General features: G+C 48.5%; 1 protein-coding gene across 7 annotated transcripts in view; it reads left to right on the top strand.

Moving 5' to 3' along the window:
* The window catches only part of LZTS3 (leucine zipper tumor suppressor family member 3), a 49,411-nt gene extending 33,870 nt beyond the window's left edge, over window positions 1–15,541 (top strand). For 5 of the 7 annotated variants that reach the window (XM_045019427.1, XM_045019429.1, XM_045019426.1 and 2 more), the window contains 4 exons: window positions 1,699–1,803; window positions 4,880–5,368; window positions 6,554–7,384; window positions 9,025–15,541. In XM_045019427.1, the coding sequence (XP_044875362.1) occupies window positions 4,919–5,368; window positions 6,554–7,384; window positions 9,025–9,735 (1,992 nt within the window). In that variant the 5' untranslated portion in view covers window positions 1,699–1,803; window positions 4,880–4,918 and the 3' untranslated portion in view covers window positions 9,736–15,541. The remainder of the gene's footprint in view (window positions 1–1,698; window positions 1,804–4,879; window positions 5,369–6,553; window positions 7,385–9,024) is intronic. The other 2 variants (XM_045019432.1, XM_045019431.1) reach the window with 1 other exon arrangement.
* Window positions 15,542–21,650: the final 6,109 nt, after the last annotated feature.

Below are 21,650 nucleotides of genomic sequence, written 5' to 3'. Positions count from 1 at the left end.
CCCTGCCTGCACACAGCCCCAGCTACCCCCTGCCTGCACCCTGAGCTACTCCCCTGCCTGCACCCAGCCCCAGCTACTCCTGCCTGCACCCTGAGTGGTTTTAAACTTGTTGAAGTGAATGCCCCCTTTGGGTTATATTTTTTGGTTATGTCCCCCCACAGCCCAGAAATGCTCAGTGGCCAACTGAACAAGTCGGGGGTGCAGGTGATGCTCCCTCCCTGCTGTGTGGAGCTGGCTTGAGCCCCACCAGCTCTTGCCCCCCCATAGAAATAAAGGATGCCTATGCCTAAGGGTCCCCCCCACCCCGAGTTCCCGCTTCTGCTGGGCCCTGGCATTTGTATAGCGTGTTGAGGGGGGCCTCAGCAAGAAAAAGGTTGAGAACCCCTAGACTAGATTGTACCATTATCTGATATGTTAAAATAATAATTTCCCTGGGAGGCTTCCCTGGGGACCCTCGGTCTTGGGTGCATTTCAAGTGGCACAAGATGAACCCCTGGCCTAAATTGTTGCTAGAGTTGGAATATTCTTCTGGAGTGAAGCACTAACATTTCCAGCAAGTGGCACTTCATAGAAGCATCTCTGACAAGTGGTGCGGCTTGCTGTCTTGATTAATGAACGTCTTCTTCAGGCCTTCACCCTCCTTCTCTGCAGCACAAGTGCTCCTGGCAGACCAGGGGTACTAGGAGCTACATTTTAGTCATAGCCTTTGGTAACATAAGAACAGCCACACTGGGTCAGACCAATGGTCCATCTAGCCCAGTCTTCTGTCTTCCGACAGTGGCCAGTGCTAGGTGCCCCAGAGGGAATAAACAGAACAGGTAATCGTCAAGTGATCCATCCCCTGTTGCCCATTCCCAGCTTCTGGCAAACAGAGGCCAGGGACACCATTCCTGCCCATCCTGGCTAATAGCCATTGATGGACCTATCCTCCATGAACTTATCTAGTTCTTTTTTTTAACCCTGTTATAGTCTTGGCCTTCACAACATCTTCTGGCAAGGAGTTCCACAGGTTGACTGTGCCTTGGGTGAACAGTGACAGCACCTCACTGCCTGGCAGTCACATTGAGGAGTGGGAATTCTACCACTAACTTTGTGTCACCTCCCCTGTCCAGGGTTTGCTGTTTTGAAATATATTCTGCCTGTTGTAATCTCAGACTGGATTTCTGTATAGGAGCTGGGGATCTTTTATTTGCCTGAAGCTATGAGGGTGAGATTATTTACAGGAAAGACTTGAAGCTTTTACTAACAGGACACAATGAGAGACTGACCTGAACCAGAACCCCAGATCGGAATCCCCGCATGCCTTCGTACCCTTACTCGCAAGAGCACAGGGTTAAAATATGGGCAGGGTACAGGTTTGAGCATCATCGTCACCATCATGCCGTTGGGAAGCTTTTAGCTAAGCCCTTGCCCCATAACTTGACAGCCTTTAATATGTGAACTGGGTCTCCCACCCAGCTCACCGCTTTGTCTCGTGTGCTTAGGTGCACAATTCTGCTTACCTGCCCTAGGCAGGATCAGGCCCAAGGTGGTGTAATTTGCAGGGCTGCGGTTTGATCAGGTCACCTTTTCAGAGCAGAGCCCAGGGAGGATGATGGCAACGCAAAGGGCAAAGTCTCTAGAAATGCAGTTGAATAAAAGAAAAGTAAAAAATCATGGACCTTATTGTAACCTTTTATTTTTCTATTCCATTTTTAGTGCAAATAACCAGACCCGTGAGTGTGCTGTGATAACAGGGGACACTTGGGAGCGTAGGAGTTGCTGTATCGCAGCCGACCTTTAGACCTAAGCTGGCTCGCCAAAGTAAATAAAACCGCTTGTCCTATTTTGCTTGGGGGAGGGCTAACCTCACAATGACACCCTGGGAGAATGAAACCTTCCACTGAGACCCCCAGCATGGTCTGACCCTTTGTGTCACCGAGCTGCTGTTAACGGATCAGACTCGCATGTCACTTTCCGTTGAGGATCTCCAGGATGGGTCAGCATCATTATCTCCACTGTAGGGGCTGGGAACCTCTCCAGGATGCCCTGAGGTTTGATTGCTGCACTCCCTACAGCCAGTCCACATCCACCTACGATCAACACAAGGTTTTAACCTGGGAAACCTAGAATTGAAGACCCCTGCAACAAAAGACCGGCCTTGCCTCTCTCTCTCAGGTGTTGCAAGGTTTAATTGCAGGCCAGGCCAGATTCTCAGCTGGCGTAAATCAGCACAACTCTATTGAAATCAGGTGCGGCTGGTTTGCATTAGCTGAGGATCTGACCCAATATTTGTAAAGTGCTTTTGAGATCCTTGGATGAAAGATACTATGGAAGTGCCAAGTATAATTAAGCTCTTCAGGCCTGGGACCTTGTCGTCTTACTGTCTGCAAAGCTCCCAATGCGCCTCTCGTGGGACAGAGCCTGAAGTGCTTGCTCAGGGCATAGTCAAGCAAAACTTGAGGTGGGTAGGAATTTACCGGTTTGAAGAAACGAGGCAGGCCCTTGGGATTTGACCCGGTTTCTATTTTGATTAGTGTCTCCCTCTTATTTCTACCACCTCCATTTCCCGTCATTTTGATTGGAATAAGCATCTGCTCTTGTTAGCCAATGACCAGTTGGGTGCGTATCATAGCTTGCAAAACTCTTGGCAGTGCTTTTGACAGGCCCGGCCATGTTCAGACCGAAATCCAGAGGCCCGATTCTGCCCGCTCCATGCCTTGCCCACTCCATGTCGCCGTTTACACCTGCGGAAGTGAAACACGACTTCTCAGGTGCACAGAATGAAGAATTCAGGCTTGGTAGCACATTACACCCCCTTCGTACAACCATGAATGACTACGGTGACTGTAACGTAGTGGAGAATTGGTGGCTTTTCAGTGGAAATGGGATCAGTGTCTAGGCCTGAATAACAGCATATAATTCTATAAAGTCTGGCCCAGTAGTCATAGAAGACAATGAGATTCTTTCCATTGACTTTGATGGGATCAGGCCCAGATTATTGTCACATGGCTCTCTCTTCCTTGTGACTTTTCTTCTTTCCTCGCATTCAGAATATTGGCCTTCTCCTCTAATAAACAACCTTCCACAGCTAGTAATGGATCAAATTCTCCAATAATAACCAGCAGGGTGATCAAAATAAAGGAATTTCATTTTTTTTTAATTGAAATGATTTCATCCTGATGAGGTGCTGGATTAAATTAAACAGGATTGAATTAACTAGTGATTGAAATGAATAGAAAACTGTGTCTTCAGTACCTGGTTGAGTCTGGGTTGTGATGTCTTGGGGGTGCACCTCTAGATGTCTGACCGGGACCATAACCAGAGACTGAGGCTAAAAAGTACATCCCAGTCTTTACACTGACCCTACCCCCTGCGCGCGCGCGCACACACACACACACACACACACCCCGGTGCATGCTGGGGCAGAACTTTGGGAGCACAGTTACCATAGTTTGGGTGCTTGTGTAGTGCAGACGTGATCAATAAAGGTCATAAGCTAAAGTTTAAAATGACTAGTGATTTTGGGTACCCAACTTGAGACACTTTTACAGAGGGCCTGATTTCCATACAGTGCTGACCAACTGCCCTCTGAAAACCCAGCCCGTTTAATGTCCCTCAGGTTGAGGACCCAAAAAATGAGGGATCCAAAACCACTAGTTGTTTTTGAAAACACAGGCCATAGTTTATCACTGCAGAGGCTCAAAGCCTTGATTTAAAGAACTCCAGTGTGACCTGGGATGTAGCCATGAGGTCACCTCTTTGGCCAATCACTTAGTATGAAGATGTTCCAAGTGAGATGCCTGCATTGGAGAGAGGATGGAGATGGACTCCTGGGGCTGGAGGTTCAGGACTGGTGCATCCACACCTAAAACACTCTGGCTACATTTAATGCTGATAAATATGAGGGAATTCAGAGGAAAGCCACACAAATGTTTACCAGGTTGAAGAAACCGACATAGGAGGAAAGAGAAAAAGAATTAAATATCAATAGCTTGGCTTTGGCAATATCGAGAAGAAACAAGATAAGCATCTGAAAGTGTATGAAGGGTAAACAGCCAAAGGGGACAGGGCTTGATTAGGGTGATCAAAGGGAGAATGTTTAGGGATAAAGAGAGTGAAAATTTGTAAAGGAAAATTTTAGTATGACTGTCATGGGGGAAAAGCTTTTTATTCCACAGCCTTCTACAGCTCACATTTAGCCTCTCCGGGGTGGTGGTGGAAGTGCCATCAATTAGGACATTTCAAACCATACTGGAGAATTTACTGGAGAGAGCAATTCCACCCAGGCCCCGTGATGGGACCTCCATGGAGGAATGTTCCATCTCCAGTGACTGTATGAGGTTATTTTGACCTGAGAGGTATTGCAGCAGTGATTCGGTAGCTGGATCACCTTAAACCTATCAACCCCCAGTAGAGTGGTGTTGGGCAGCGCTGCAACACCTGCCTGCTACAGCACATTTCCTGCTCCTCCAGCTCCAGTGAACACAGCCCTAAGATCCCCAGATGGAGAGGAACCAGAGCAATTCTGCTGCATGGGGCTAGACAGAGTTTGGGGAACCTCTGCGGCAGGGCTTCCTGCATGCTCTTGCCCATAGAGGCACACAGAACTGGGCAGGGGAGGAGCAGAGTCAGTAGATCTGCTGCTAGTGGAATCCACCAGCCATTTCCTCCCACAGGAGAAGCAGGGTCTCAGCCGTCATGGGAGTTAACACGGTCACAGGAGCAGGTGCAGAGCAGTAGCTGTCCCGCTCCGCAGGCTGGCAGGGGAGTATTCCTGCCCCAGCACACACAGCCCATGTGCTCAGAGACTCATTTGCTCTTCTGCGTTCAGTGCTGAGCAAAAGGGAGATAGTAAAGAAAGGCAATCCAGTAACACTCTTCTTTTCCTCTCTTTCAGTGCCACTGACTCGTGCCTCAACTTCACCTCTGAGTTGCCATGGCCAAGTTAGAGACTCTGTCTGTTCTTAGTGACTCAAGCTACCAGAGCCAGGACACTTTCCACTCGTTTGCCTCCAGACCCTCTGAATCTGCCTCCCAAAACACTATGGGAAGCGTGGGCAGCGGAGTCGCCAATGAGCAAGAGTTTGCGATGAAGAGCGTGGGAACCAGGACTCAGAGCAGCAGCAGGCAGGCTGATGGCTCGCGGAATGGCTATTCCACGCGGGAGATCTCTAACCGTTACTCTGGGGAGGAGAAGACTTACAAGTCAGAGAAGACCTCTAACTCCCTCTACATCAACGGGGACTTGCGCAAAAGTGAGAAGGTGAAGACAGACATTTGTGGGAACGTTACCACCAACAACGAGAAAAACCTGCCACCTCCTCCCCAGTACAGAGAACCCAGTAACCCACCAAAGATATTGCCAGTCTCTGGCAAATTGGACCAGGTAAGAGTCTGTTATACCTTGGTGCCCTGTGCTGCTTGCAAGACGTAAGTCCAATGGTGCAAATCCAGACAGTGAAGTAGAGAGAACAGGACAGGTCTTGGTCTGTAATTCTCAGTGGTCTCAGGAGTCTGAGCAGAGTAAAACTCTACCTTCTGGGAACTCGTGGGATTGGTAATGAGTCTTTCATTGCTAGGCTACCCAAGTCATGGTTAGGTCCAGATTTGTAAAGGTATTTAGGCATTCTTAACATTGCAATGCCTCTGTGAGTTAGGAGCTGAAATATCATTTTCAAAAGGGATTTAGGCACTAAGGAGCCTGTGCAGGTGGCACATATGTACTCCTCCATGTAAAGAGCGTTGGCTAGTGGCAACAGGGAAGCTAGACTCCGGGCTGTGAAACCCTGGACAAGTCCCTTCACCTTGCTGTGCTGAACTGATATTTGAAGTATTTTGAGATCCTCCAGTGAAAGGCTCTATGTGGGTCCAATCCAAAGCTTACTGAAGTCAGTTAAAAGACTGACATCAATTTCACTGAGCTTTGGATTGGACTTTATCAGAGCAAATAATTGCCATCACTAACGGTTTTTTGCATACTAGTCCCAGGGCTTACTTTGGTTTTCAATAAAAGGGGGTATATTCCTTTTAAAAACGCACCCTTATTGACTAAAGAAAAGTCTTTCAAAACATAGTCTGACACAACAAATAGCACCCTGGAACTTGAAGATAATGCTCAACAAGGAGCGATTTCTATCTGGGCTGTCGAACAACTCCGAACCATGGGAGGATAACACCTTTTTCTCTTAGAGAGAAGAAAATGTTGATCACCTGAATAGAGTGTAAAAGGATGATGATAGGCTCTTGGAACAAATCCTGATTCAGTTCAGTCTCCGAGCGAGAGAGATTGAGAGGGGAAGTGGAGTGCTTTGAGCACAGCACTGGCAGTAGTTACTCAGGATGTCTGTCAAATATGAAATCCAAAAATCTGCCGTGTCTTTTAAAGTTGAGCAGTAGAAAACCATGGAGCCTGATTCTAAGCTGGGGTAAGTCAGTGTTGCTCCACTGACTCTAACAAAGCCTATAGAGTTGCACTGATTTACCCTAGCTCTGGATCAGTCCCGTTATCTTTTGTGTATTGTTACAAAGCCTCCTGGCTCCATTTGATGTGTGATTCTTTTTTCCTTTGCAGAGCAATGAGCCCTTAGTTAGACCTTCAGCCTTTAAACCAGTAGTTCCTAAAAACTTCCATTCCATGCAGAATCTCTGCCCGCCGCAGAACAATGGAATAACAGAGAACAGAAAGAGCTTGAATCACACCAACAGCAATAGCCCGTCTGCAGGCAAAAGCGGACTGGAGAAAACCAGCCTTAATAGGACTACAAACCAAGTGGGAGGTCTTTCCGATTCTGGCCGTAACTCTTTGACGAGCTTGCCCACTTACGGGACGGGCTACAGTCAGCACGTTGGCCCAATGAGTGCTTCAACTAGTCACATAAACCGCATTGGCACAACCTATGTAGATAAGAACATAGTGGGATACAATGGAATATCTACCTCAGACAGTGGACGGTCTTCAAGCAAGAGTACTTCTTCTTTCAATAGGCTTAACCATCTGAACGAAACAATGCCTTTCCATTCCCCCTCGACAGATGACGTTATCCAGGACCTGGAGGACAGGCTGTGGGAGAAGGAGCAGGAGGTCCTGCAGATGAGAAGAAACCTGGACAAAAGCGAGGCTGCCATCTTCCAAGTGTTTGAGGAGAAGCAAAAGATCTGGGAACGTGAAATGGAGGATCTCAGGCAAAATTATGCAAATAAACTGCAGCAGGTCTCCAAGAAGGCCCAGAGAGCTCAACAGGCCTTGCAGCTCCAGATCTTCAAGCTCCAGCAAGAGAAAAAAAAGCTCCAGGATGATGTGGGGCAACTTCTCCAGCAGCGAGAAGAGCTGGAGAAAAAATTTGTGGCTTTCAAGAAAGAACAGGCTGAGTTTCTTCCCAAGATTGAAGAAACCAAGTGGGAGGTAAGGGCCCAGCCAAATCCCAGCGTTATACTAGTTACACCAGTGTCTGGGGAGTGAAAGCATCAGTCCGTGCTAACACAGATCCCAATCCAGCAAAGCACTGAAACGCTAATTTCAGGGGGGCTTCTCACATGCCTAAAGCTAAACACATGATCAAGTGCTTTGCTGGATCAAGGCCCTAGCAGCAAAACATTTTGTTAATCGAGTACAACAAAGAGACCAAACTCAGATAAAATCCTCCATGCAGAATGGACTGAAGGATAGTTGCTCAAGCAATCTGGGCATGAATAAATAATTGCTAAACACCAGAGATTAGTAGACATGTTGGCTTGTGGCCACAGCAGAACAGTGGGACCCCAGCCTACTGGGTTCTCTTCCCAGCCTCCCTTAAGTCTCTTAAGTCATAGAACCTCTCTTTGTGCCTTATTTTCCCCAGTAGGATGAAAATCCCATAGAGATGTTGTGAGCGAGGGTTCATGAAGCATTTTGGGGTCCTCTGATTTTAGAAGTGCATGAACTGGTGGAAAGAGAAATGGGGGTTCCCATTGTGCCCATTTGCCTTTTATTTCTGTCAGCATCTTTTACCTTATTCCCATTAGCGTCAGAGAGGTTGTGAGGATGGCACAACCACCATCAATAACTGGTGCCAATTATTATTATCCTTGTTACATCCAGATTTGGAGGCTTCTTCTTATCTGTTCTATGGCATGTGGTAATACAGCCGAGGCTTCATCCACACACCCAGTTGCTCTGAATTAACTAAAGCTGTGACCTCTTTTTAAACCGATTTTAGTTAAACCTGTGCAACTTTGTACATGTACTCTCTTTAGTTGGGTTAAATCTGGTTTATATTGGTTCAGCTGGTAGGTGGCAGCTAAGCTGATGTATGTCCGGTTTAAACTGATGTGTGTCCACATAGGGGTTTGCACCACTTTAAGTACATCCGTTTTTAAACCAGTTTAAACTAAACTGGTGGAACTTCTGTGTTTAAACAAACCCTTGAATTCACAGTTCATATGCTTTGTTTTTTAATTTATGAGAGAGAGAGAGAGAGAGAGAGTTGGCAGTTATGCCTATAGTGAAGGCTTCCTAACACTTTCCATTATCAGACCCAGTTTTCAGTTGCTGACACGTTTACCAAACTTAAACATTTCAGGCTGAAGTTTTCCATTCCTGGTCTCTGCCTCAGGCTGACTATTTTTAGAAGTAAGTTTCAGCAAACATGAGTCAGCCATTTCCAAGAACAAAGTTAGCCAAAAGGAAGTCGTTTTGCCAATGTTAACATGTTTGCCCTAATCAGGGTTGCCAACCCTCCAGGACTGTCCTGGAGCCTCCAGGAATTAAAGTTTAATCTTTGATTAAATATTATGTCATGTGATGAAACCTCCAGGAATACGTCCAGCCAAAATTAGCAACCCTAGCCCTAATGTTTGGGTTTTTTTGAAGAGCTCTATCACCTCCATGCACTGGAGTGGGAACAAAAATATTTGGAAGGGGGATAATTCTGGGATCAAGGAGTTCCCCCCCCCCCCCCGCTAACCCCACGAAAAGCCTCTCTGATTCGGCCAAGTTATAAGCCACTGAAAATTGCCATTTGCACATGTTGCGCTCTTGTGAATAGCTCTCACTTGCTCTTCCAGGTGTGCCAGAAAGCTGGTGAGATCTCACTCCTCAAGCAACAACTGAAGGATTCGCAAGCTGACGTCTCTCAGAAACTGAATGAGATAGTGGGGCTGCGGACTCAGCTCAAAGAAGGTAAGACCTTCCTAAGAGAGAAGGAAGAGCAGATCACCACCCTGAAAGACTCCTACAGCTCCAAGACTGTCAACCTGGAGATCTGTGAGAATGAGCTGCAGAGAAAGATGAATGAGGTGCAGATGCTAAGGGAAAAACTCAATCACTGTGAGCTGGAGGTCTCTGGCCTGAAGCAGACACTGGCCAGCATGGGGCACCATGGCCATTTCAATTCAGAGCTCACCGAGAAACTAAGGGACCCGTTGGCATGTGAGAGCGATGAGGCCAAGATGAAGCGCCAAAACGAGGACAATGTCGTTGCCCTGAAGAAGGAGGTTGAGCGGCTCCAGACGGAGCTGAAGCTGGAGCGCCAGCAGCGAGAGCAGCAGGTGATGGACTTTGAGGGGGAGCGGCGCACGTGGCAGGAGGAGAAGGAGAAGGTGATCAAATACCAGAAGCAGCTACAGCTGAACTACGTGGAGATGTACCAGAAGAACCAGCTCCTGGAGCAAAAGGTGAATGAGATGACCACCAAGGCCACCAGCCCGCCTTACACCGAGGAGAAAAAACCATGGACTCCATCCAGGCTGGAGCGAATAGAGTCCACTGAGATCTAACAAAGGACCAAGTCGATAAAAGTAATTTTTATTACTGTGCATGTACTACCTACTCCAGCCAGTGATCTTCCTAAGAATAATGTGCTATTTTACCAGAGGTGTGAATGCACCGAACCCCCCCACCCTTACTTTCTTCCTCAGTGCTCTGTAAGTAAATTAACCGTGGATGCACATTGTTATACTATTGATGATGCTACATCAGTTTCTCCTAGTACAGCTAGGAAGGGCCCAGGGGCCCTTTAGGAATCTGCCGTGACTGTTACTTCTCTATATGCTGCCATCCCTTCCACCATCGTCAATTCCCCTGCCCTCTGCGTTTGTTCCCCCCCCAATCAGTTCATGCAGCAAAACAGTGCAAAGTGACAGGGTTTTTCAGGGCATTTTAGCCACATTGGCTAATAGAGCAAAGCTCTTGGGATCCGAAGAACTGTGCAGTTCAGCACGTCACGGTATCGATGATACTTGTCTGACAGCCTAATCCAATGAAGTCAGTAGGAGGTTTGCCATTGACTTCAGTGAAACCAGGCTTTGACCCTATTCAAATAAGTCTCTGTAGCAAATGCATTGCTAACAATTGCCAAGGTCCATGGTGTCACTAGGGGTTAGAATAAGCCAGGTGAGGTACAACGAGCCAACGCCAACCGCTGCCCGAAATGAACCGAGAGTTGCGTTTGAGGTTCCGAAAACATGCTGTGCTTTCGCTTTGCTATTTACATTCACGTCCCCTCCCGCTTCTTGGCAATGATCAGGACTAGAAGCAGAAATGGCAAATGGCAGCAAACCCCAGAATAAGGAATTCCCAGTAATACAGGCAGCAATTCCCCTTCCTCAGGAGAGATCCCAGAGGACAGAACTTTGACTAAGCTTCAGAGAAGCATTCAAACTCCTTCCACATTTATCCAAACCAGAAATGAACCTGTGGGGGACGCCAGGTGGCGACACTATCCCATTCCCAAAAGAAAGGTGCCAGGGTTGACTTTCCTCTTGCCGTTGTTCCCTGTAGAGGTGATCTAGTTACAGACGGGCCTCAGGAAACCACCCACACATTTGCAGACTCTGCTGTGCTAGTGAACAAGCATCAGCACCATGGATAGATGTGGCAGGAGTTAAGACCCTAGCATAGGAAGTAACTTGGGCCCCAGTTCAACAGAGGACCCAAGCACTGGAACGGGTTACCTAGGGAGGTGGTGGAATCTCCTTCCTTAGAGGTTTTTAAGGTCCGGCTTGACAAAGCCCTGGCTGGGATGATTTAGTTGGGGTTGGTCCTGCTTTGAGCAGAGGGTTGGACCAGATGACCTCCTGAGGTCCCTTCCAACCCTGATATTCTAGGCATGTGCCTAAGATCCATGCTGAGTGGGGGACGCAGGAAAATCCTAGGGGCCCAGGTTTGCCTGCAGATGCGGGTGTACAATTGCCAAGTCTCACACCTGGACCCAAGAGCAGCATTCAGCCATAACTGGGCCTGATTCTGTCTCCTCCTAAAGATGTGTGTCACTCTTCCGGAAGTGTAAAGAGGTCTTCAGGTGGGACGCAGCGTGAAGCAGTGGTGTGCGGGAGGCTCCGTGTAACTCAGGAGGAAGCCCAGTGCCCTTTCCAGAGGGAGAGCTAGAAGGAACAAAGATGCACAGGGTGTCGAATGAGCAGCGACACAAACCCCTACACAGTGATTTCAATGAGAGTTCAGGCCCAAGTGTGTATTGAGCGAGAGCGGCAGGGCGAGACAGGCTAAGCGCTGTGAAAAAAGCAGCCGAGAAAAGACATGGAAGCTGCTCGTTTTCCATATGTCCCCTCAGCTGAGCTCGCACTACGAGCTGGTGGCTCACAATTCCTCGGGGGGGTTGAACTTTGGTTGGGATTTAAAACGTCTTGGGGAAAGCCCAGGATTCAGCAAGCAGGGCTCACGGGAGAAAGGGGAAACTGACCAGTTCTCAGGGAGTTTCAGTCTGTTGTTTTCCATCTGACTTTGCCCTTTGAACAGGCACCAGCAGTGACCAGCACAGGCTACGGGTGGTGCTGGTGGATGACAATGGTCGCTGCTGCTGTACAAGGGAAGGCTTCTCGCAGGATGACCCATCGCAGCCTGTGCTGGGAAACAGCAATTGAGCGTGAGGGCGCCTCAGTTTCCCCCCTGCTGCTCTTGTGCTAGGGGAGGCAAAGAAAACATATTGCATCCGTCCAGCAAAAACTAAAGCAAATACCTGTGAAACTGGCTGTCCCAGAGACGAGCCCAAGCCAGCTGCCTCGCAAACGGTGTTTGATTGATGGCCAGATGGCACTGTCCTGGTCTTGGGGTGGGCTGTGTTGGACAAGGAGTAGGCCTGGTGCTTGGAGATGGGGTGCCCATACTGAATATACAGGGTGGGCCTGGCGCAAAGCCCAGTGGAAAGAGTCTCATTGACTTAACGGGCTTTGGATGAGGCCAGAAATCAGTTGCTGCTCCATTGAAGTCAATGGAGTGACTCCAGTAGAACATCCTTGTGAGAGAGGAGTCAGACTCTGACTGTGGGCCCTGTGTCCCAGTTACGGGAGCGGAAGCACTTATAGCAGGAGGGAGATTGACGTCAGTGGGAGCAAGATCGGTGGCAAAGCTCCCAGTCATATGAAGAGCAACCTTAGCCACCGTCATCTCTGTCTGTAGAGCCAGGACGGCATGGGAGGGGGCGTTGCTTCCCAGCCACCATCCGTCAGCAAAGGCTTCAGCTGGGCATGGTATTGCATTCCAGTCTTAACAATGGATGAGACCTGGCACTAGCGTTGCAAGCTTGATTTCTCGCTTTGCTGCCCATTTGTAATGGTGCCATTGTGTCCCTGCTCAGGTCTCCAGGTGCCGATCGTTAATCCGCCCCCAGCCAGGCAGCAGAGTTGGCAATAACAGGTGCTGCTTGAGGGCGCAGAGGGCTGAGGCTGTGTGCACAGAGCAGCATGCAGACACCAGAGAGTAGAACTCAGCTAGGACATCGGCGTGGCAGCGCCTGCCAGTTGTGCTGCTGTTAGGCCTGGTGCCGTTTCCAGGGCAGGGCATTGTTTTCCCTCCCCGGTGCCTGCAGGTACAGTCAGAGCAATTCCACAGGCAAATGTTCTGTGCACCGGGGGCAGAAGTGTGTGTGTGTCTAATTTGCATGCCCAGTTGTTGGCCTGTTGGAGCCATACCCGGGCCCCATGGGTCTGCAAATGCCTAGTTTGTGTGCGAAGGCTGAATTACGTGTGTTCAAAATTAGGCCCTGTTTCTGTCATTTTAAATTAGCTGGGCCAGTTCCTCCGCTGGCGTAAAGCAGAGTAACTCCCTTGACTTGAATGGAGCTGGCCGCCCGGCTACTCTGTGAGGGCTGGATCCTGCGAAGTGCCGAGCACCCTGAGTCCCCGTCAGTCAGTGTGAGGGGCTGAGTGCCATAAACCCTCAGAGTTAAGGGATGGTGGGGGCCTGTGTGACCTGGGGCAAACCCTCTTGCTGGGCCTCAGTTTCCCCATAAATTAAACCAGGATAATCATCCTTCCCTACCTTGCAGGGATGAATTTATTCCTGTTCACAAAGGGCTCTGAGCTCCTTGGGTGGAAGGGAAAAGTGCTGAGCAGCTACAAATATTTTTAATAGATTTCAGACCAACTTTGCATGTAATTTTTCAGGCCATCATTTAACGAGACGATGTTTCAGGGAACAGTATCTGCACTCCCAATGGGATGAGCCCCAGGTCCTATTAGATCTCCTGCATTACTATGGGTGAAATTCTGGTTCAAATGAAGTTGATGCAAAACTCCCACTGAATTCAGTGGAGCCAGGATTTCCTCCTATCATTCTAAAGGGCCCCAATCAGCCTTTGAGAATGTTCACACCCCTGATGTTCACCTGTGTTAGCATCAGCTGGCAGTTCCCATTGATGCCATCCAGAGAACCCTTCTAGCCGCTCAATGTATGCCTGAGATTCCTACTGATGCTCAACAAGCGCAGAACGGACCGATTGCAGATTTACATGTTCTGCAGGCTTGAAACATTCCCTAAATAACGAGTGATCTAATCAGATCAATAGTAGGCCCCCTGAAAGCTCCATAGTATGTCTCCACAGCAAAGAAAATCCCGCTGCTGGCCTGTGCCAGCTGACTCCGGCTCTGGGGGGTTCAGGCTGGGGGGCTGTTTCATTGCTATGTAACATTCTGGGCTTGGCCTGGAGCCCAGACTCCAGGACCCTGTGAGGCTCCCAGAAGTCTACACAGCAATGAAACAGCCGAGTCCCATGAGCCAGGGTTGGCTGGCACAGCCACAGGTGTCTAGTTGCTGTGTAGATGTACCCTAGGTGTGTCCCAGAGTAGGGAGGCCAACAATCCATGCATTAAAAAGCCCCTAAATACATATTTATCCAATGCACTGTAGCATCCCAGATCTTGGCAGTAAAGAGGGGGATGGTGTGTTTTAAGACCTCCCTTAAAGTCCATTGTACGCCATTGAGGCAGGGGTGTGAGACGATTCTGGGCCAGAACCTCAGCTACTGGAGTCGGAGCTAGACCAGCTGAGGATCTGGCGATGTTCAAGTGACATTGCAAAGGGAAATCAAAGGAATAGCTGAACCTTCAACACTCCACGGCCCCTTCCTTAACTGGCTCTGATTTCTATGCAAATTAGCCAGACACTTTAACAAGCCAGACTTGGCAAAGTCACCATTTCTGCAGGGCGATTGTGGTGCGAATTGCTCTTTGTGTATGACACCCGCCAGGGTGTTGCCATTCCAAGAGGGTAGCTGAGGGCCCCCTTTTGAGGTTAATTACCCCATGAATCCTATAGGCAGATGTTTTGCCAAAATGCTGGCAAGTGCACAATTCCGTTCCCTTCCTTTCCCTGAGTCCCCACCAAAACTGTTGGGTGATAAACGGACTCATTCTGCTGGACGCACTGCCGATTTTAGGAACCACAGAGCCACTTAAGGACAGGGGAGGGTGTTGTGCAGAGAGTTTCCATCTTACAAGCGAAAGGTGCCTGTTCCCACCCCTCTGGTTATGTGTCATTACCGTTCTTCTTGCAGCTGTGTCACCTTGGATTGGGATCTACTGAGATCTTTTGAACTATGCAGCTTTGAGCCTGCCATTCCTTCGGTGGGAGAGCCGCACCGAATACCCGAGGTGCACTCGGAAGTTAGGCTGGTGATTCAGTAAAGGGCGTTCTTCCTTCCCAGGTCAGCACTGAGCTAATGCCCCAGCGAGCTGCCGGAGGTGCCTCTTGCGGGTGAGTTGCCAAGCAGAAGGTTCTGATCCTTAATGACTCCATTGAAGTCAGTAGGGCAGATCTTTGGCTTGTGAGCATCAGCATAACTTCATTGCCGCAGAGCCCCAGACTTACGTTAGCTGAAGATTTGGCTCAAATGAGTCACACTCGTATAAGGGAAGGAAGAATCGGATCCTTTATTTCTTTGTGTTTGGTTTTCTTCCATGATTTTGCTTCTATTGCTTTAAGACGTCACACCTGGGTTGCTTTGGCTCATCTCCAGAGCAGCAGGTGTGTAATGGCTTCACAGCCGTACGGGAAAGAATTAGAGATTAAAACTGTGCACCTAGCAATGCCCAGTACTGCTTAGTTTCCACCAATCAACTGACCGGCGATCAACCACATCGCTGCAAACAGACAAGCAAACAATAGCATTGCTAGCGTAAAACTGTAGGAAAATCACTGACGGTTTTCTCTGTGTGAAGTGCTTATTAACTGAAATAGGAACCGAATCATATACTATATGCTGCTAAGTGATACAGAGACAAGTGTACTTGGATGTAAATAACGGTCTAGTTCTGTATATATGATTATTAAACAAAACAAAAACAAAAACCGCTGTGACTTCTATGTGGGTGATTGGGATTGGCAGTAAGAGCAGAAGTCATTTTCAAGAGCGAAGTTCTGGACTACAGCCCTGATCCTACGAGGTGCTCAGCATCCTCAAATCCCCATTGACTCCAGTAGGAATGGGGGGGTGTTCTCCATCTCCCTGGATCGGGCCCTTGCTGTCCTGTTTATCTGTTTGTTCCTTCTGCCCATTGATAGTCCTGTGGGGAACCAGAGATGCTGATGTCCTGTTGTTGCTTTGGTGTGAGCCTTCCACAAAGCCCACCTAGGCAAAGCCATGAAGCTCCCTCCTTTCTTCTTCTGAGACTTGGATGCTCAGAAGACATGCCCAAGAGGGACAGCCTCTTAGGAAACCCACTGTTGAACTCTGCCACCAGCCCTGTTACCCCATCTACCTGGCTTCAATGGCCATGAACATGGCTAATGAACCCGTACGTGCCAGGATTTCCTTCTGCTGATGGCACTTTATAGCTTGTTTGAGATGATGAGCCCTGGGCCATCATGACCAAAGGCTGAGTTAGGGTGTTTGAATTACGGGTTTGGAACTGTTTCCTTCATTATTCCTGGGATTATTTAGTCTACAGAAGAGAAGAAGGAGGGGGGATTTGATAGCTGCTTTCAACTACCTGAGGGGGGGGTTCCAAAGAGGATGGATCTAGACTGTTCTCAGTGGTACCAGGTGACAGAACAAGGAGTAATGGTCTCAAGTTGGAGGTTTAGTTTGGATATTAGAAAAAACTTTTTCACTAGGAGGGTGGTGAAGCACTGGAATGGGTTACCTAGGGAGGTGGTGGAATCTCCATCGTTGGAGGTTTTTAAGATCAGGCTTGACAAAGCCCTGGCTGGGATGATTTAGTTGGGGATTGGTCCTGCTTTGAGCAGGGGGTTGGACTAGATGACCTCCTGAGGTCCCTTCCAACCCTGATATTCAATGATTTCAAATGGTAGACAGTGCTAGGGCATTGGGAGTGGGCTTGCAGAGGAGAATCTGTCCACTGGGAAAGGGCTCAGAGTCTATTAAGGAAATAAGCGTTGATCAAAACTTCCTCTACACTGGGGAGAGGGAGCTGAGAGATCTTGGTTCTTTTCCCAGTTCTAGTGTTGACTTGGGCAAGTCTTCATCTCTTTGTTTCCCCAGAAACTTCACCTGCAAAAGCACATTGAGATCCTCTGATTTCAGGGGCAGTATGAGTGCAGGGTTATAGAACTGGCCTACACCAAATGAAGGGTGCCATTTAACTCCCACGGACTCCATGGACTTCAGTGGGAAGTGGATTGGGAATCTAAACAACTCTGTTTATTGTAAGCTAACAGGTAGCAGCAGCATTGGGTTCTGGGAGTGTCACTTTATCTCTCTCCCTAATCGTTCCTTAATGCCCAGGTTATTAGGGAATAAAAGATTTCAGAGGCAAAACCTGAAGTCAGACCCCTTTATTCATGACCCCTGCTTGGCATGTCTAGATAGACTCAGCCCATATTAACTCAGGAGTGACAGATGCTTTCATCGCTGAGCCCGAACTCGGGCTCCATAAAGGGAAAATTGCAGCATGTAGTGAAATGAGGCTCGTGTATTTCTCTGCCGACCTAGTTATTCTCATCAGCCCTAGGAAGCTCAGTTGAGTGATTAACGACTGGGGCTGGCAGTAAGGAGATCTGGGTTCAGTTCCCAGCATGGCTGCTGACTTGCTAAATGATCTCAGACAAGTCCTGTCATGGCTCTGTGCCTCAGTTTCGCCAGCTGTAGAATGGGGATAATAATCCTTCCCTGCCTCAGAATGGTGTTCATTCTGTTTGTAAGATGCTCTGAGATCTCCAGCTGCAAGGGGTTGGAAAAATACAAAGTGCGGCCTGAGAGAGACCTATCTTTGAAAGTGCTATGAGAGAACAAAGAACAGTCTTTCCCCCCTTGTGCCCCTCGCCTCAGAGGAGAGACCTTATTAAATGTCCCTCACAAAGAATAAACTTCCTGGAGGTAGTGACGTCTCACTGATTGAGGCGGGGCTCAAGGCCACAACAGGCCAGGGGTTGGCACAAGGGGCGTGCTCGTGTGCTCTGTAGTGATCAGGCTAATGTATGTGAACCACTGCTAGATGGAATTGGAACTGCTCAACTGCATTATAGGACCTATGCTGTTCGCACCCGGTGGCGATAGGCCATTAGCTCAAGCAGTGAGGAACCGAGCTGCTGGGGCGGGTTTCGGCAGCCAGGATGTGCAGCACAGTGTCAACAGTGAAGGCCTGGTTAGCCCCAGATTCGATACAGTGTGAAGAATTCTCCTGTTTTTACCCCTGTAGCTTAAGACATAAAATCTGTGCACACAACCACTTCTGCCCCTTCAAGACATTTGCCCCCAGGGCCCATCTCCAAACACCATGGAAGTTGCCCCTGCACATTGCCTGGGCCTGTCCAAGCGCCCCGAGAAATGTCGCACCAAGGAGCCATCACTCCATTTCCCCTTCCCTTTGGAACTCCTAGCAACTGGCTTGGCAAGCCAGCCGGAGTCAGCCCCGGCAGGGTGAGTCTCACTGCCTGCTGGACAGGGGATCGCAGAAAGGCCTGGATCTTCCCCTATTAAGGAAATATTGCCCATCTTTTCTTAGGAACCACCTTCTGTTAGTAATCAGCTGCCTTTGGCAGCTCCTTTGCCATGAAATTATTAGCAGGATCTGCCCTTGCCATCCGCATCTGTGTTTAGAGCGTGACCTATGCTAGGTACTGGCCAGTTCAGGATTGCCTCTCTGGGAGCTATGCTTGTCACCTGCTTTCCAGCACAGTTATTGATCTCCCATGATTTCCCTGTCCAGTGTGCGCAGGTATTTCTGGGAACAACTTGTGCTAGCCAATAACATGCTCCGGACTAGCTCCCAAGTAATCTAGTTCTCATGCTCTGCCTATATTTGCCTAGCATGTGCACATGGCTTGTCACTGCATTAGTTGGGGCTCAAAACAGTGTTACAGCTGCAGCCAGCTGGCTGCAACCATGCGGAAAAACAGTTCCAAACCTATCAACAAGCCACAGTGCGGACTCAGCCTCAGCAACACCTCATACACGCTGCAGAACAGCAAGTGAGGGAGGGATCCCTTAGAATTTTATTTGCCAGCTGTTACATATATACACAGCTGTTGCCACGCCCCCTCTCAGGTCCCACAGATCACTCTTGATCTGAGTGGAAGAGGGAAACAATGACAATCATGGCTCCTGCAGTGCGGGAACCATTAGCAAATGCCAGCTTGTTAATGGAGACCTCCCTTAGCAGATCAAACCGAATACAGGGCTCCGTAGCTAAGTTAGACACATGGCATTGGGGATATGGATCAAATTGGTAGGTGAGTCTGTTCATTTGGATATTATTCAAGGATTTATGATCTAAAGAGATAATAATAAAATCCATAGCTTGGCTTAGTGTCAGGCAAGGTGCCTGAAGAGCAAGGATCGTACTTTTCTGGATTTGAATGGCTATTTTCTCAGAAGAAATCAATCTCGGCTTCCCCTTACAAAGATACATTGGACCAAGCCCTGGTTCCAACTCCAACTGAGTGAGTGGGAGTCTTGCCATTGCCTTCCCTGGGCTGTGAATCAGGCCCCTAGTATGCATGATTATGTCTCCCTCTAGGGGCTGGCCCCTGCAACTATAACAGCTTTCTACTGCTTGACAGACAGAGTCCTTTAACTCAGGTGGTAGGGCTTGTGTTTATGGCATTGAAGGTACCAGTTTGATCCCCACTGGCAACCATTTTACAGCCATAGTTTGCTACATTCAGAGACCGGGGCAGCTCTGAATTTTGGACTGGGATCCAAACTTGGTCAGAATCCAAGTATGGGCAGATTGGATCCAGAGTATCATTTTGGGCCCATCTCTTAGGAGGACACTTTAGTTCTCTAGTCTAGCGGCATGGTCCCTTGGCTCCTTTCGGATGACTGGAGGGACAAAACCACTTGGGCAGATCTACCCCACTGGTGCAAAATGCCACACCCTAGCAGTGCGCTGAGCAAACCAAATGCCTAGGCAGTTTCTTACCATGTGATGGCGGAGTCAGGTTCTGAGCTGGAACCTCTGAAGGGCATTTTCATTTGCACTGCCTCAGATCTTCTCCAAGTCTGACATTTGCTCTTCTAAAAGCTGTGAACCGGAGGCACCCAAGCGTGTGGGACCCTGACAGGTGACCTGAAAGGAGTGTGTCCAACCTGCCTTTACATTTACGTTGGGTTTTTTAACTCAAAACTAAATTCCCACAGCTTATTTGCTTGTCTCTGTCTTGTGTCTGTTCCTTTACAGGAACCATGAGCCAGATCCTCAGCTACTGGCAGCCCACATAGCTCTGATGACTTCAGTTGAGAGATGCCAATTTAGGCCAGCTGAGGATCTGGCCTAACATGTTGTCTGGGTTCACCAGCAATAAAACCCCCGCAGCTGAACAGGTTGGAGTCTGGCCCTGCCGGCGGTAGGGGTTGGGTTAGCCGCAGGCGGCTTTGTTGGAATCCGCATAGACACGCAGGCAGCACTTGGGATGGCCCTACTGTAAACATAAGTCCTGACCTTGTGTGTTGTGTTTCTTAAAGTCTCCCTCGCTATCTGCTCTTACTGTGAATTCAAACCAGAAGTTAAACTGTTCCCCTGTGTTCTGCGTTGACTGTTGATGTGTGTCTCTGAATTCCGTCTAGTGAGACTTGGGAAAAACATCCATGAAAACAAATATTTTCAAAGGAATAAGTATTTATTAATTAAAACAGACCTGGTTTCGTGGCTCATGTCCACATTCAGACACTTTCGCATTAACTGTGCCTCTGGTAAATGTGTTTAAAGAAAAGAACTTAAAAAAAAAAACCTGGACTTTTTGTACAGCAAAGATGTATCCATTTAGAAATCTATTGTTAAACCTCTAGCACATTTCACAATCAACAACTAGTCTATTGTACATCTCCATCGGGTTATAACATTGTGAAGAGTCGCTGCCTTTTGGATTTTCTACAGTGTACATATATAGATATGTCCATATAGAGATAGGTGTATATATATATGTAAAGATCTATATGTATACGTATCTCTAGCTCTCTCTCTCTATCGATATCCGACTGTGAAGGATTTTTATTCCATCAAAATAAAATGGAGAAAGGCCCCTTTTAAGAATCTGCATTTCTGGCTGGTCTGTATTTTCGTCGAGGGAAAGGGGCAGTGGGAGCGAATGCGCAGAAGCGCTCGGTGTTCAGACCTCAGCAGCTGTGTCTGGGGTGGGAGAAGGTCACAGAGGTTTTAAAAACAACCCACAAAAGAAAGAAACTCTCGCCTCAGCTCGCGGTGAGCTTGGGGCAGTCTTGGTTTTGCTGGCTTTCATTCAATGAATGGATTTGTCACAGTAATAGAAGGGGGCCTTCGTGCAGTGGGTGGGAGAGTATATTATTAACCATTTGGTTACTGGATAGTCCTTAAGGGGTTTTCAAAGCACAGCTGGGTGTTTGGCAGCCAATTCCCATTGAAAGCCGAGCCCCTAACTCCCATTTGTGTCTGTGCATCCAGCTATCCCGTCCTTCCCTGTGTGACAGATAGGGGCACTGTAGCAAGGAGAAGGCTTATCCAGGCCAGGTAGATCCTTATCAGCCCTAGCTCCACCTTCTGCCCCAGCTGGTAGGTCTGATGTGCGCCTCCATCCTTGTTTCTGAGGCTGACCACCCGTCCAGGAGGGAAGCAGCAAGCTAAGGCTGCTGGATGCTGGTGATGTCTCAGCAGGGTGGTCAAGGCAAGAAAGGGGACAGGTAATGAGGGGCCAAAGTCACTGGATTTGACGCCAAGGGATTAACAAAGTGATCATTGTTCCTCTGTTCCACCTGAGAGCCTGAGAATGGAGCTGCAAGCACTGGCAGGGTCCTGGAATGTTTGTTCTGGAGAGGTTCCCGCCTGCTGTTTATTTCAATAGGGTTATTTATTAGCTTCTTCATTCCTTTCCCACCTTTGCGACACTCCAGCCAGACTCCAAGAGCGGCCCTACGCCTTCAATGCATGTTTCTGTCTGACAGCTGTTACAAGCAACCGCCTGCGATCACTGCCCTTGGGGAGAAAGGACCCCCCGCTCCCTTTTTAGTGTGTTTACGGCTGCG

Source organism: Mauremys mutica, chromosome 5 (genome assembly GCF_020497125.1).
Source record: "Mauremys mutica isolate MM-2020 ecotype Southern chromosome 5, ASM2049712v1, whole genome shotgun sequence".
Taxonomy (NCBI): domain Eukaryota; kingdom Metazoa; phylum Chordata; order Testudines; family Geoemydidae; genus Mauremys; species Mauremys mutica.
Note: the sequence above shows the minus strand (reverse complement) of the source record. Positions and strands in the feature narration are given on the sequence as shown.